The sequence below is a fragment of the Urocitellus parryii genome, unplaced genomic scaffold (assembly GCF_045843805.1).
Source record: "Urocitellus parryii isolate mUroPar1 unplaced genomic scaffold, mUroPar1.hap1 Scaffold_62, whole genome shotgun sequence".
Lineage (NCBI taxonomy): Eukaryota > Metazoa > Chordata > Mammalia > Rodentia > Sciuridae > Urocitellus > Urocitellus parryii.
This window is the reverse complement of record NW_027554113.1, coordinates 2,682,781-2,697,224: the sequence shown is the minus strand read 5'-3', so window position 1 is coordinate 2,697,224 and position 14,444 is coordinate 2,682,781. Positions and strand designations below refer to the sequence as shown.

General features: G+C 40.1%; 1 protein-coding gene across 1 annotated transcript in view; it reads right to left on the bottom strand.

Moving 5' to 3' along the window:
* Positions 1–574: 574 nt before the first annotated feature.
* The window catches only part of LOC144252874 (1-phosphatidylinositol 3-phosphate 5-kinase-like), a 146,055-nt gene continuing 132,185 nt past the window's right edge, over positions 575–14,444 (bottom strand). Inside the window, 2 exon segments of the mRNA XM_077794941.1 lie at positions 575–609; positions 2,814–3,034. Coding sequence (XP_077651067.1) covers positions 575–609; positions 2,814–3,034 — 256 coding nt within the window.

The following is a 14,444-nucleotide window of genomic DNA, read 5'->3' as shown; positions in this document are numbered from 1 at the left end:
ATCATTAAAGAAATTTAAAAATCTAAACAAATAGAAAAACAGTCCACACGCATGCATAAGATGACTTAACATTGCTAAGGTGATTATGCTTCCCAGCCCGATTGACAAGATCTGGTATCTATCAAGATAGATACCAGTTGCTTTGTTGCAGAAATGGACAGACTAACCCTCAAGTTTATATAGAAATATAAGAGACTTCAAAACTAAAAAAAATTCAAAAAATAAGAATAAAATTGAAGAATTTATACTTCCCAATTTCAAAACTCACCACAAAACTATAGTAACAAAGACAGTATGGTTCTGACACAAGGATGTGTCAATCAATGAAATAGAATTGAGAATCCACAAATAAAACCACACATTTATGACAATTCATGTTCAACAGGAGTATTTGGATAATTCAACAGGGAAACAAAACCCTTTTTGGTGGAAGGGACTACTGGATAATCACAAGCAAAATAATGAATTTGAATCTTCACCACAATACTCACAAGCATTAACTTAAAAAAGATCCTAGAACTACATATAAGTTACAAACACTGAAAATCTTAGAAGAAAACATAGGAGTAAATCGTCATGCCTTTGGAGCAATGGTTTTCTCTGAAACCACTAAAAAGCATAAACAACAAAAGAAAAAATATATATAAATTGAATTTAACATTGAGAACTTTTGTTCTCATGTAATACCCTCAAGAAACAGAAAAGACAATTTTCATAATGGAAGAAAATATTTGCCAAACATATATTGGATAAGGAATTTCTATTCAAAATACATAAACTCAATGCTTTAGTCAGATTTTTCACTGCTATGACCAAAATATTTGACAAGAAGAATTAAAACATGAAATGTTTATTTGGTGCTAATGGTTTCAGAAGTCTCAGTCCATAGATGGCCAACTTCATTCCCCAAGGCTGGAGGTGAGGCATGATGTCATGGGCGAAGGGTATGGTAGGGGAAAGAGGCTTAGGACATGATAATCAGAAAGCAGAGAGAGCTCTGCTCACCAAGGGCAAACTATAAACCCCAAAGATACTCCCCAGAAACCCACCTCCTAACCACTCCCTACCTGCCTACAGTTACCACTCAGTTAATCCCCATCAGGGATTGCGTTAAGGCTCTTATAACACAATCATTTCACCTCTAAATTTTCTGTAGTTGTTTCCAATGTCTTTTGGGTGACACCTGGTATCTAAACAATAACTCAATAATAAAAGAAAAAACTAAAATTGGAAAAAGATTTAAACAGAAATTGCTCAAGGAAAATACAAAAATAATCAACAAGTACATATAAGAGTGCTCAACATCACTAGTCACTAAGAAAATGCAAATCAAAATCACACTGGGATGTCACCCCATACCCACTTACATGGCTATACCCAATGATAGATAATAACAAGTGCTAGTCAAGATGTGGATAAATTAGAAGCCTCATACTTTGCCAGAAGGAATGTGAAATGGTGCAGCCACTTTAGAAATCCATTTGACATGAGCCTTCTATAAATTCCAGAAATTATACTTCTAGGCAAATACCAAAGTTAAAACATATCCACAGAAACACTTGTACATAAATGTTCATAGAAACATCCTTCATAATTTTCAGAACAATAGAAATAATCCAAATATCCGTCAATTGATGGATAGTTAACCAATTGCCTGTCCATACAATTTAATGTTATTTTAAAATAAAGAGTAAAGTATTACTATATGCTCCACAGCAGATAAAACTAGAAAGCATTATTCTAAGTGAAAGAAGACAATCTTAAAAGAGCCCATATTTTATAATCACATTTGTATGAAATTCTCAGAATAGGAAAATCTATAGAGATAGGAAGCAGATTAGTGGGTGTCTGTTGCTTATTGGAAGGGGAGATGGTTACAAGGGATAAAGAGTTATGGTGTCTTTGCTGGATAGGAAATAAAAATGGTCTGAAATTAGATTATGGTGCCATTTGCATAATCCTACAAAAATTCTGAGAAGCACTGGGTTCTAAACTTTAAATGGGTAAGTTATATGGCATAAGAATTATTTCCAACAATGCTGCTTAAAATACAATATGGTGGTTCATGCCTGTAATCCCAGCAGCTAGGGAGGCTGAGGCAGGAGGATCGAAAGTTCAAAGCCAACCTCAGCAACTTAGTGAGGTGCTAAGCAACTTAGTGAAATCCTTTCTCTAAATAAAATGTAAAAAGGACTGGGGATGTGGTTCAGAGGTTAAGCACTCCTGGATTCAATCATTCAATCTCTGGTACCAAAACACACACACACACACACACACACACACACACACACACACACACACACTATTGGAGGAGTAGAATTCAGTCACATTCATTGTATTTCTTTGGGAATAATAATTTACATTACCATTAGTTTTCTATGAGTTGAATTCTACCTCTCTAGAACTATTTATAACGTAGATAATAGAAACTCAGTCAAAAGGTAATGTCTGAATATAGTAAGGTAATCCTCAGAGGATGGAAAGCCCAGATTTCCACTGAAAGGAGGCCTGGTCTTAGCCTTCGCCAGGTCATGGATGATTCTCCATGAAACTCCCTGCATGTTCTTGACTACACTACTTTGCCAGTTCTGTTCTCTCTGCTTGAATCTGGCTCATGTCCTCTTTTCAGTTTCTATTCAAGAATTATCCTCCCCAAGAGAGCTTCCCTAAACACATATATAGTAGTTCCTGGAAGGAGAGAAGATCTAATATCTATTGCAACTTGACATGTTATCCTCTAAACCTCTGGCCTTAAACAACAAATATTAGTTGTCTCAGAGTTTCTCCACCTCAGGAATCCAGGTTCAGCTTACCTGGGTGGTCTGGTTCAGGTTTTCTACTTCCATTGCAATCAGAGTGTTGGTTGGGGCTGCAGCTCATCTGAAGGCTTGACTGGAGCTGGGAGTCCATTTCCTGGATGACTCCTTGCTGAGAGGTTGGCAGGAGTTCTCTGTTGGTTGCCACTTGAACCTCTTTATAAATTGCTTGATGAGCCTCACAATATGACAGCTCAATTTCCCCCAGAGCAAACAACCTAAGAAAAGAGTCAACAGTGATTTTATTATCCAGCCTCCAAAATCACATACCATCACTTCCATTTCATTCTATTTATTAGAATAAGTCACAAAATCCAGCCCATGCTCCACCTTTCAAAAGAAGGATAAAAGAGGGCTGGGGATGTGGCTCAAGTGGTAGCACGCTCACTTGGCATGCGTGGGGTGCTGAATTCAATCCTCAGCACCACATAAAGATAAAATAAAGATGTTGTGTCCACTGAAAACTAAAAAATAAATATTTAAAAAATACTCTCTCCTCTCTCCTCTCTCTCTCTCTCTCTCTCTCTCTCTCTCTCTCTTTAAAAAAAGTATAAAAGAAAATTATTGGGAAAACAATTTTAAAGCCCCATAATGTAACCCCCACAAACATATCCTCTTGTCTGGGACTTTCTACTATTTTTTTCCAATTATTGTTTTCCTTATAGCATTTATATTATTATACATTTATTTATATGTCAATCATTGCTTTTCTCACTATAATGAAAAGAAGGATTGTTGCATTATTGCACAGTGAATACTCAGCACCTAAAATGGTACCAGACATAAAGTAGCTCAATGACTGATATATGGATGAAGTTACAGGAGCAGAACCAAGCATGGAAACCTGTTATTTAGAGTCCCAACCTAATACATTTCTCAATATTTTACTTTAGAGAAATTCTAATGGTTGAATATAAGTCAACAGTGATTCTGGGTGAGAAAGGGGAATCTTCTTGGTCCTCCATGAAGTCACTCCAATTGAGGCCTCTTCCACTCTTCCCAGATCCAAAATAAACCCTGCTCACCAAAATTTAGGAAAGTCTTTCTCTGCTTCATACATGCAAACAAAAACCTCCCATCTTTTAAGAGCAATATGGGGCCTCGTGAGGTGGGATATGTCTCATAGACCTGCATTTCCTTGGATACTTATAAAGAAAAAGTTAAAATTTCTGAAGCAGCCTGGAGCTCAGGGTTTAATACAAGCACTTCATCTTGATTTAATAATGAGACACCTTGAATTCTACCTTGCTTGATAACTCTTATTTATCCAGGATTTAGCAGCATTTCTGAAGCCAAATGTTGATGCTCCTTGGCTCTGGAAAATAAGGAAATCAGCATGCAATTAGGAAACAAATAGTAATGGAAAGTACACTGGATTGGGAGTCCAGAGCACACCACCAACTTGCTGAAAGCCTAATTTTCCATACCTGAGAAATGGCAGGGTGAGACTGAGGAAGATAATCTATATTAAATAGCAGGACTTGAGAAGGAATTTGAAGTTATCTAACTTCAAATTCCTATTCAAGTCCTGCTATTTAATAAAGTCTAGATGTCTTAATATCTCTTGCATAGTCTTTGCCAGGTTTTTATCAGAAATTTCAATAAGCCTCAATGGGGAACAGACATGCTTGTATTTCTCTCTTCCGTTTCTAGAATTCTAGGAAGATGAAGTTAGGGGACTATATGGGAGGAAAAAGGACATTTCTATATAATCTGCATAGAACTCAGAAAAGCACTTGGAGGCATCAAAAACAAATGCCCATTTCACAGATAAGATGAAGCAAATGCAATTCTGGGGTCTTGGAGAATGAAAGCCTCAGTCTTTCCCTTTCTTCTAGCCAGTGAGGAATAAAAATGGATGACTCCTCAAACTTAGAGAGGGTAGTGTTACTCTAAAAACCACAGTGAGTGTGCCAGGCCATAGCAGGAGTACCATCTTGATGACCTTCAGTGAAATTTCCAAATCAAGACCAAAGGAGCTATGGCCTTCAGAGAAAGCTGAAGGCTCAAAAGCCAATAAACCTGGTGTCCTGGCTGATGGGAAGGACAGAGGCAGAGGCAGAGCTGGGAAAAGGAGTTATTTGCCCTTTAATTAATTTGAAGGAGGAGCAAATGTCTTAAGACTTTCCATTAGTGTGTCTGCTCTGCAGAACCATGGAGCAGCACCCTCAAAACAATAACAGTGGGGACAAAGAGGACAACAATGGTCACTCTGTTTAAGCCTTGGCTCCAGGAAACTTCTTTCCCTACTGTGATAGCAGGAGGAAAGGGCATAGGACGTCTCCCTCAGGAATGTCTGGGAACGCACATCCTGGCCTCAGGCTTGATGCCTAGGGATGCCATATGTCAATCAACAGCTCTTTTAGCAAAGTGGAGGAGGAAAAAGAATGAAAACAACTATTAAGAAGTGGAGAATGAGTGAAAGGACAATGCTTGGGTTTTCACTGTGGGACCTGTGAGATAAACAAGGTGGCCAATGGCAGACGGTCAGAACTGGAAAAAGTCTCAGAGATGTAGTTCAAGGTCCTCTACTTTCAGATGAAGAAATAGCACAGAGAGGTTAAAGGATGTATTCACAGGCCTACGGTGGGAGTATCACACTGGTTAGGAGCCATGTTTATAGTGGCAGACAGGAATGAATGGGACTAAAGAATGGAAGAAAGAGGTGAGAACAAAGTCAAGGTGCTGGCTTCAGCTGATTTCTGGAAACTGTGATTGACTGACAGTACTTAGTGACTACTAAGGTGAGTTACAATAAAGACAGAGTCCAGACTATTCCTAGATTTCTGACTTGGAAAACTGGGTACAATTTTGGTGTCACTTATTTAGGTGGGAGATACTAGAGACAGAACAGATCAAAGAGTTTGAGACTATGTCTTATTTGAGAGGGAAATTCAGTTGTGAATTCTAATAGGCTTGGCACTCAAGAGAGAGGTTCAGATTTCTGAGACAACACCATGTAGGTGACAAAGCCCTGGAATTAGATAAGGTAATAGAGAAACATTTTATGAAAGAGAATAAAGAACATGGCACCTGAAGAACATGGGTACTTGAAAAGTGGGGAGTAAAAAAAAACTGGATAACTAAAGAATGATCAGAGGGTGGCAGAGGACCTGGAGCAGGGAGCATGAGAGCCAGGAGCAGCCCACTCCAACCTCCGGGGACTGAGAAGCCCAGGTGTTCTTAGCCAGGCATTGGGGCATTTCCCTGTCTCCCATTCAGAATGAGACAGGAAACCTGCAGCCCATTTGCCCTGCTTTACTCTCTACATGTCCCAGTGTGAAGTTCTGAGACTCCAAATGCAAAGCCAGAGTTTCCCACGCAACCCAGGTGGATGCCTCTAGAGTCAGCCTCCACTCCGAGGTTTCCCGAATGCTCTATCATTTGGTTTTCTACCCTGAAGGTCTGCTGTGCAGATGTGTCCATTCAGCCTGGGTGGATGTTCTGTCAGTATCTATTAAATCCCAACCACCTGGACCATCTTCTGTTTAGCAGACTTAGAGCTTGGCAACAAACAATGAGAGGAAAAGTTGAGAAAGAAAAGGGAAGGTCTAAGAAAAAACAGTGAGACATCTAAATAGAAATCTGTATGTCTTCAAAGCCTTGGTTTCTTTCTGAATTCAGCAAGTCATCACTAGTAAATAGGCAATGAGCATCTAGTATGAGCCCTCAACTCAATTAACAACATATTAAAACAACATCTGTCCAAAGACATGTTTAACCAGAAGACTCCTGAAACCAAGAGAAGGCAGAATAGGAACATGGGACAAATAGGTCAGAATTCAAATGAGTCCTGAAAATTGATGAACTAGGAGTCAGGGAGAAGGGGGTAAGAACCAGGAGGGTAAAAGAAAAGAGCTCTGAGTTCTAAATTTAGTCGTGTCACAATGAGTTGTGGGTCCATGGGGTATCCCCACTTAAGAAATGCTGTCTGGAGCTGGGCTATGGCTCAGTGTTAGAGTGCTTGCCCTGCAGGCACACCACAAAAGAGAAAGGAAATGTTCTCCAAGCAAATACATGGTCAATGCTCTATAAGACCACACCACAAGTAAGGTATCACCTCTATTGAAGTGAAGCTCATTGGCAATAAAACAAGAACAGAGCTAGCAGAAATCAATGAAGGGAGAAAAAGTTAGTGTGGAAGGATGGAGGAATCAATTTTGAAAGATGAATATAATTTTTTTTAATATTTAGTTTTTAGTTGTCACAATACGTTTATTTTATTTATTTATTTTTATGTGGTGCTGAGGATCGAACCCAGGGCCTTGCACATGGAAGGTGAGTGCTCTACCACTGAGCCCCAGCCCCAGCCCCAGCCTGATGATGAATATGATGTTTAAATAATAGGAGCATAGTTAATGTAATAGATAGATAATAATAAATCTCAGATGCAGAAACACAAGTCAGAGGAAAGATCAAAATGCGTTAGGGAACTTTGAAGACCTTATCTTCACTCTACGAAAGGAACACATGGGAGAAAAGTGACAGATTAGGCTGGAGATGTGGAAAGCAGCTAAGAAACCCTCTGTATCAGGTTAGGGATGGGGAGCTATTGGAGGCCCTATTATTTATGGGATTACAATTGAAGTTTGCCTTCTCAGTAGGCATGCTGAGCCCCTGAAGGGGAGACACAGGATCAAAAAAGCCACTCAGGAAGTTGCAGCTACCACTTGTCTCCTGTGAGCTCCTTTCCTTCATCTACCTAAGAAGGATTGAGGTGAGCTGATATCATAGGACTCCCGCGCATTTTAACATTTTTCCTAAGATTAACCAGATGTAGGCCAATGGAGAACAACGAGGCAATTCTCAAGAGATAGCACATTGGACAAAGGTGATAAAGGACAACTGGGAGAACTTGGCACTGATTTTCTATGTGTGTCTATGTGTGTGTGTTATTTTTTTAAAATAACTGAATGTGTTTCAAGATTTTCAGCAATCCAGTCTCACTTAATCTGAGACTAATTTAACATTTTCAGCTTTCTTAAGTGCCCAAGTCATGTCTCATTCATTTTTTTTTAACTTTTATGTTTGGTGTCAAACAGGAGCAGGGCCCATGAATGCATTTGACAGTCCTAAAGCTAACTCTTATCACAAAAACCAAGCATAAAGTTTTCAAGTGTTTGCTGTAATAGAATTTGAGACCAAACATCCAGCTCCTCCTTCTTCTCTTGGGAGGTGATTTTTCCTGAGTGTCACCACCCTCCTTGGCATTGGCTTCTCCAAGTTATGGCTTCTCCAAACATTTTAAAAATGAGTAGCCATTCTAAATGCTACCTGCTCATTTTTTAAAAAATGAAAAGCTGTGCAAAAGAATGCAGAATAGCACCGAAGTATGCATTGATTACAAGAAGTCAGAGCTGTCCTAACATATTACCTCCATATTTTCCACTGTGGGTTCCCAGATGGGTTGGATAGCGTTCAGTTTTCTTCAGCTTATTCCATGTCTTGCCCAGCCAGGTCTTAGGGAGGTATGGAAAATGAGAGAGTACAGTCTGGAACCTCAAACCTGTGACTGCCAAGGCTGCTAGGATTTCTTCAGCATTCAATTCTCACCCTTAAAAAGGTCCACTCTCCCCAGGACCCATCTTCTTGATTTCAGCTCAGTGATCTTGCCTGTCTTAGCAAGACATGCTCACACCAAGCTTGGACATAGTGGGGTCTCAGGGAAGAAGGAGGTTCAAATACTTCATGTTACTTCTTGTCCTCCCTGAAACAGTTGACTGGACTCTGACACTTGGTTTGGGTAAGAATTTTAGCCTGAAGCCATCTGGCAAGACAGAGGAAATGTCTTTTCATATCCTGATTTCCTCCAGAGTACTAGGCCAAGATTGATTCATGTTTGCCTTATAAGAGATGATTGTGGTTTCTGTGGACACCTTGTTGTGGAGCAGTGGGGTCAAGGGGAGATATTGGGAAAGTAGAATGCTTCCTCTGCTTTGCCTTTCAACTACATGGGGACTTGTGTGCAGTCCAACCTTTACGGTCTCTTTCCATGTTGGCAAATTGGAGGTAGGAATCACATATCTCAGCTCAATTTACTGAGGTCAAAACAAGAGAGGTGTAGTAAAGTTTGAGAAGCACTGATTTGGAAATTATGAAGAATAAAGTTTTCTGTAAACAGGCACTTGACTGAGTTTTATAGGTTTATTTGTTCATCTAGTTTAAGACACTGAGATTCATCCAAATGACTCTTGCACTAATTTGATCCAACATGTTCAGCACAATTCCTTCTGCATCTCTTTTTCTCTCCTTTTCCACTTTTATAGGATACAGTATATTTCATTACATAACTATCACAATTTGAACTGATAAAGGTGTCATCTAATACAATTTTGAGTCCTTGGGCAAGGGCTTAGAATACGTGAAGCAAGACTCTAGCTAAACAGTTGTATGTAATACCACAGAGTAAAATATGGTAATACCAATGAGGAATTCGGGCAAACCTTTGGAGATTTCTGTCTTAAACAAGTTCACCTGGAGTGGCTAATCTCTGTCTGGAGTATGGATGGAAGCTGCCGTGGTCCTGCCATTATGAAGAGGTCACCATTCCATCCTTATGCATTCTTTTCAGTTTTGTAAATTTATATCTGTTAATCTCATCCTCCATGTTACCAGGAAACTCACTTTGTGATGGAATAAAATTAGGCAGCTAGAGTGTCAACTAAATTACTAATGAGATGTATGTGTGGGTTAAGTTGGTATTTGATGTAAAATAAAGAGAAGATGGTCCTGAAAAGATGCCCCTAGAATAGAACAGGTCAGACAGAAATGGAACATGGACTTCTACTTTTTCTTAGAAAAAAAATCAAGCAAATATGCTTTTACTATGTTATATCCCAAACTCATGTAATAAGATGAGAAAGTTAGTGTCACTGAGACAGATGAAGACTTTGAGATCTGCCGGTTGGGCTTCCCATCATAAAAATCTGCCAGACACTCCTCTAGTCAAGCCATTTTAGTCAAGCCATTTAGACATAGGAAAGGTCTTGGGATATCAAATAATTGGGTCTGGGCTTCTATCACTTCTGTTCATTTTACTTCTACCTGCTGTGTAAAGCAGAGCAAGTCATTTCTCTCTGTAATATTTCCCTCTGTAAAATTATATTACAGCCAGAACTGAACAACAAAAGGGTTAATTTCAGCACTCCGATGATATAGCCATATTATATAGCAATGTTATCAGCCATATGGCTGCTCTGCCTAAGGTCATGACATGATTCTTTGGTCTTTGAGCATCATTTGTATGGCTACAACTTCCTGCTGTGCCAAGGCCAGAAATCTCCCTTCTATCCCTCTTTTTCTTAAAGAGAGAGAGAGAGAGAGAGAGAGAGAGAGAATTTTTAATATTTATTTTTTAATTTTCAGCGGGCACAGCATCTTTGTATGTGGTGCTGAGGATTGAACCCGGGCCACAAACATGCCAGGCAAGCGCGCTACTGCTTGAGCCACATCCTCAGCCCCTCCCTTCTATTTTTAACTTTTCTTTGTGTGTTGTTTGTCTTCTTCTTTGTGGGTTATGAGTAGTTGAGGTAATGGAGGCGGGTTGGGAGTACTACTAACCCAGAGACTATGGGAACTAGATTTCAGTTCTGCATCTGAGTGTTGGTTACACCAAATATGAGTGTCTAGGTGAAGAATGGGGTCGGGCAATGCAGGACGAAGAGGCAGAGAAGGTGACAGAATGACAAGCAGAAGAGTGGACATCTAAGTGTCCCAGGACCCAAGCTGAGGGTCCAAATCCATACTGATCCCTACAGTTAGGAGCTGGTACCAGGAGGTGAATACAGGGGCAGATGGCCCTTCAGCCTGGGGGCGACCTTTGTAGTCTGGCATCCAAGTTCATGCAGGCGCAGGCATTAAGGGCTCTTGCCCAAGCTGCTGTGGAAACATGGTTGGCAGACCCCCCCCCCAGATTCTGGAGATTTCACCACTGTCCCTGGTATGTTGGCTAGGTCTATCCCACTCCTTCCCCCTCTCTGACTCTCAAGAAAGAGATCAAGAAAGAGATGCCAATCTGTCTGCTTTGTCTGGGAGACTTCCTCAGTATTTCTGAGAAATGCTGCTATTGAGAATTTCCTCCAGTCTGCTGGTCTGCCCCATGTTCAGTCCAACTACAGAAGAACCTTGTTTCCTGCTTGCACAGGACAGAGAACTCACCCCGTGACCTCCCCTCTGGAGGGAAGAGCCAGGTGGTGCACTGCCGGGATCCTCCTTCCCCACCCTCTCTTAAAGCTTACCCAGGCAAGGTTAGAGCATCCACCTCATTTTGAGAGGGCCAGGGCCATTCTATTCAGGAGCAGAGGGGATTTTGAGCTGCCTGAAAATTTCACAGTGTGTTTTTGCTTAGTCATGTCCAGTTCTCCCAGTTCCTGTCCCTCTTCTCACTCACTACTTCTGTATCATAAAGTATCCCATAGGGACAGATGCACTGAGACACTGCCACTGTCAACACACACGCACACACACTCATGTACACACGCACACAAAATCACACACATACACACAGGAAGCCTCCTGAGATTCACAGGAAAAAGTATGTGGCACTCAATTCTCAAGACAGTTTAATTGCTTTTTCCTTTAGAGAAAATTATGTTATATCAGTAGGAAACAATAGTGTTTGTTTTAAAAATTATAAATAAAAATAAACAAAACCGAAAAGTACAAAAGACATTTAAAATACATCCCAATATTCCATCACTCTTAGGAAAGAGTTATTAGAATCATTCCTCTCATCTCTCAATATGGGAAGGTAAAATTTTTCAAAATGGGATCTTATTCTTTTTTACTTTTTTTAAAAATCCAAAGGGCTGTCTTCTTGAATTTAAGTAAAGATCATTATGAACTTAAGGAATTCTTGATACTAGAAAAAGGTTTTAATACCACATGAGATATTTATTAGTTCTTAAAAGAAATCTTTTTGTTTAAAACCTTAAGATACTATATTAAGATTACTATTTTTCTAACTCTTATTTATTTTAGGCCCTGGTTTTTAAGGCCACAGCTTGTATTTCACATGTGTTTTTAAGCTATGTTCTTCAAAAATAAAATCAGAGCTCCCCAGATGTTTTCGTGATTCTTTACACTCTTGTTTCAAAGCTTTTGCTTCATATTTGCTATGTATATTGGAGCCCTACAAATCCCTGCTCCCCTGGAACAACCTCTAATAAGGAGGAAGAGATGGAGAAGTTAATGCAGAAACTAGGAAAATCAGATCTCTGGAGCAAACTCATTTGAAGCAAGGTAGTCCAGCTTTCTATTTAATTCTCCCTTTCTTTCAGTAGCCACAGTGTATTAACTAGCTTTAGGTAGGTTTCCAGGAAATTGGTCTCTGTAACACAACCGGCCCTATACCATCGTGACCCTTATTTGAAGGGTCATCAATTTACTTATGTATGTCCTGATAAACTACTTTAAAATTGGAATAATAAACCAGTAGCAATACTGCATTCAAAGCACCATGGCTCCACAATTGTTCGGACTAGTACACATATCTTTCTTAAAGTTTTAACATTCCAATAAGTCAGGTCAAGGTCACTAACTAGAATTCTAATTTTCTGCTCTTTAGAGTCCTCAAGTCCCTGACCTGCCATGATTTTCCTGCCCCAGTAGAACTTTCCCTCCAGTCCATCCCATTGTATCGCACCACCTTGGTCAGCCAATCCTCACTCTCTTGCATGTCTCCCCTCCCCGTGTGCTCTGGCGCTGTCTTGAGCTTTGGCTGCACATAGCCCGCTTTCTCTCAAGAATGTGCTTGCCTTGCTTTTGTCCTGTCTCTTATCAGAGAGTACAGGAGGGGAGATGAACAGACAGAATCCAGATGTTCTGCCAAAAGAAGAGAAAGCCAGAGAGCCCCCCCCCCGTGCTGATGGCTTGTGAAGAATCATACTAGCTTTGGGGCTGAGTCCTTGAGGGAGGTGGGAAGAGTAGGTAGAGAGCAGAATATCTGGAAACTTATTACTTCTCTTCTGTTGATTTCTCCACTCTTGGAAGCAGAGAAGAAAGAATGGATATTTTAATTAGTGACCCCAAGTGTTTCAGAGCAGATTTTCTCAGCATTGCTTAGCATGAAATAAGGCTCTTTTCAAAGATTATTTTCTGTCTTGGACCAAGTTTTCTTTGTTAATAGTTTGAGTCTGATTACTGTGTATTTGTGTATCTGGGTAGGGCCTTGGGTGGGGGCTAAATGGAGGGTGAGAGGAGAGGAACACGAAGAGAAAAGGTGTGCAGCAGGTGTTTATAAAAAATCACTCCAAACAGAAATAGCAAAGGGATGTCTGTGGACAACATGCTGGCTGTGAGCAGAGCTGGAGAGAGAGCCGCATAGCAACAGAGCTCTGATTGGCCAGAACTATGCAAAGAATAGGCCTATCACAAGGGATCTGAGCTGCCTTTCTCAGTTCTCAAAATGCACTCAATCCTGGCAGGCCTACACAGGCCTTGCAAAGGCACGCTCTGAAAACCCAGAAGACAGCATTGGCTAGCAGTACCTGTGACTTCTGACAGCAGTACAGCTACTGCCTCTGCTTGTGGCCTCTGCCTCCTCGAGTCCACAATGGATTGTGTCTTCACAGACCATAAACTCTTGAAGACAAAAATCTTACCAACAGAGATAACCCAGTTCAAAAGACTCTCTGAAAGAAAATTGGTCAGGAAGTCAGGATTCTGGGTTCTATTTCTATACTAGACATTCATTTCTATATTAATTTCTGTATATATCTATAGCTAACAGAGGGCTTACTAACTGCTGGACACTATAAGAATCTATAATCCTTTATTTTCTTCACAACAGCCCAAGGAGAAAGAAACAATTATGATCCTACTTTCCCAGACACAGGAACTGAGTCAAAGAGAGGCCCAGGGGGAGGTAATCTCTAACTCTGTGGGGCACATGAGATGCTCAGTTGTCTCTAGACATAGTTCTGAGTCAGCTGGAAAATTAAGCTGCTTTACAAGCAACACAGTTTTTCAGTAAAATTTGGCCTGAAATTAAAGTATTAGGTTGAGCCAGTAGTTACTAACCTTAAAAATAAAATATCAGCTGAAAATATTGGGGAAAAAATCTGAAATTTTTTCAGTGGGGAATTAAGAGGTGTAATATGTTCATGAATGAATACAGTATTTGAAAAGAGCTTAAAATGAATGGACTGGGCCTATATGTACCCACAAAAAAGAAATCTCAAAAACATATCGTTGACTAAAAATAATAGTGGCAAAACAATTCATGTACTATGGTTTTAGGTTAGTCAGCTTTTTATCACTGTGACCAAAATACCTGGAAAAAAAAAACAACTTAGAGAAAGAAAAGGTCACTCTGGCCTCACAGTTTCAAAGGTTCATTCCATGGGCAGTCCACTTCATTGCTCTGGTTTGGAGGTGAGGCAGAAATCACTGTAGAAGGGCATAAAGGAGAAATACTAACCCAGGAAGTAGAGCCAGAGTGGGAGAAGGCAGGGACAAGACATAGTCCAAGGTCACATCCCCATTGACCTACTTCATCCAGTCACATGGCTCTTGCCTATAGTTACCACACAATAGTCCATTCAAATTATTAACCTATCAAGTGGATTAATCCACTGAGGAGGTGACAGCTCTCATACTCTAATTAATTTCACCTCTGAGCATTCCTGC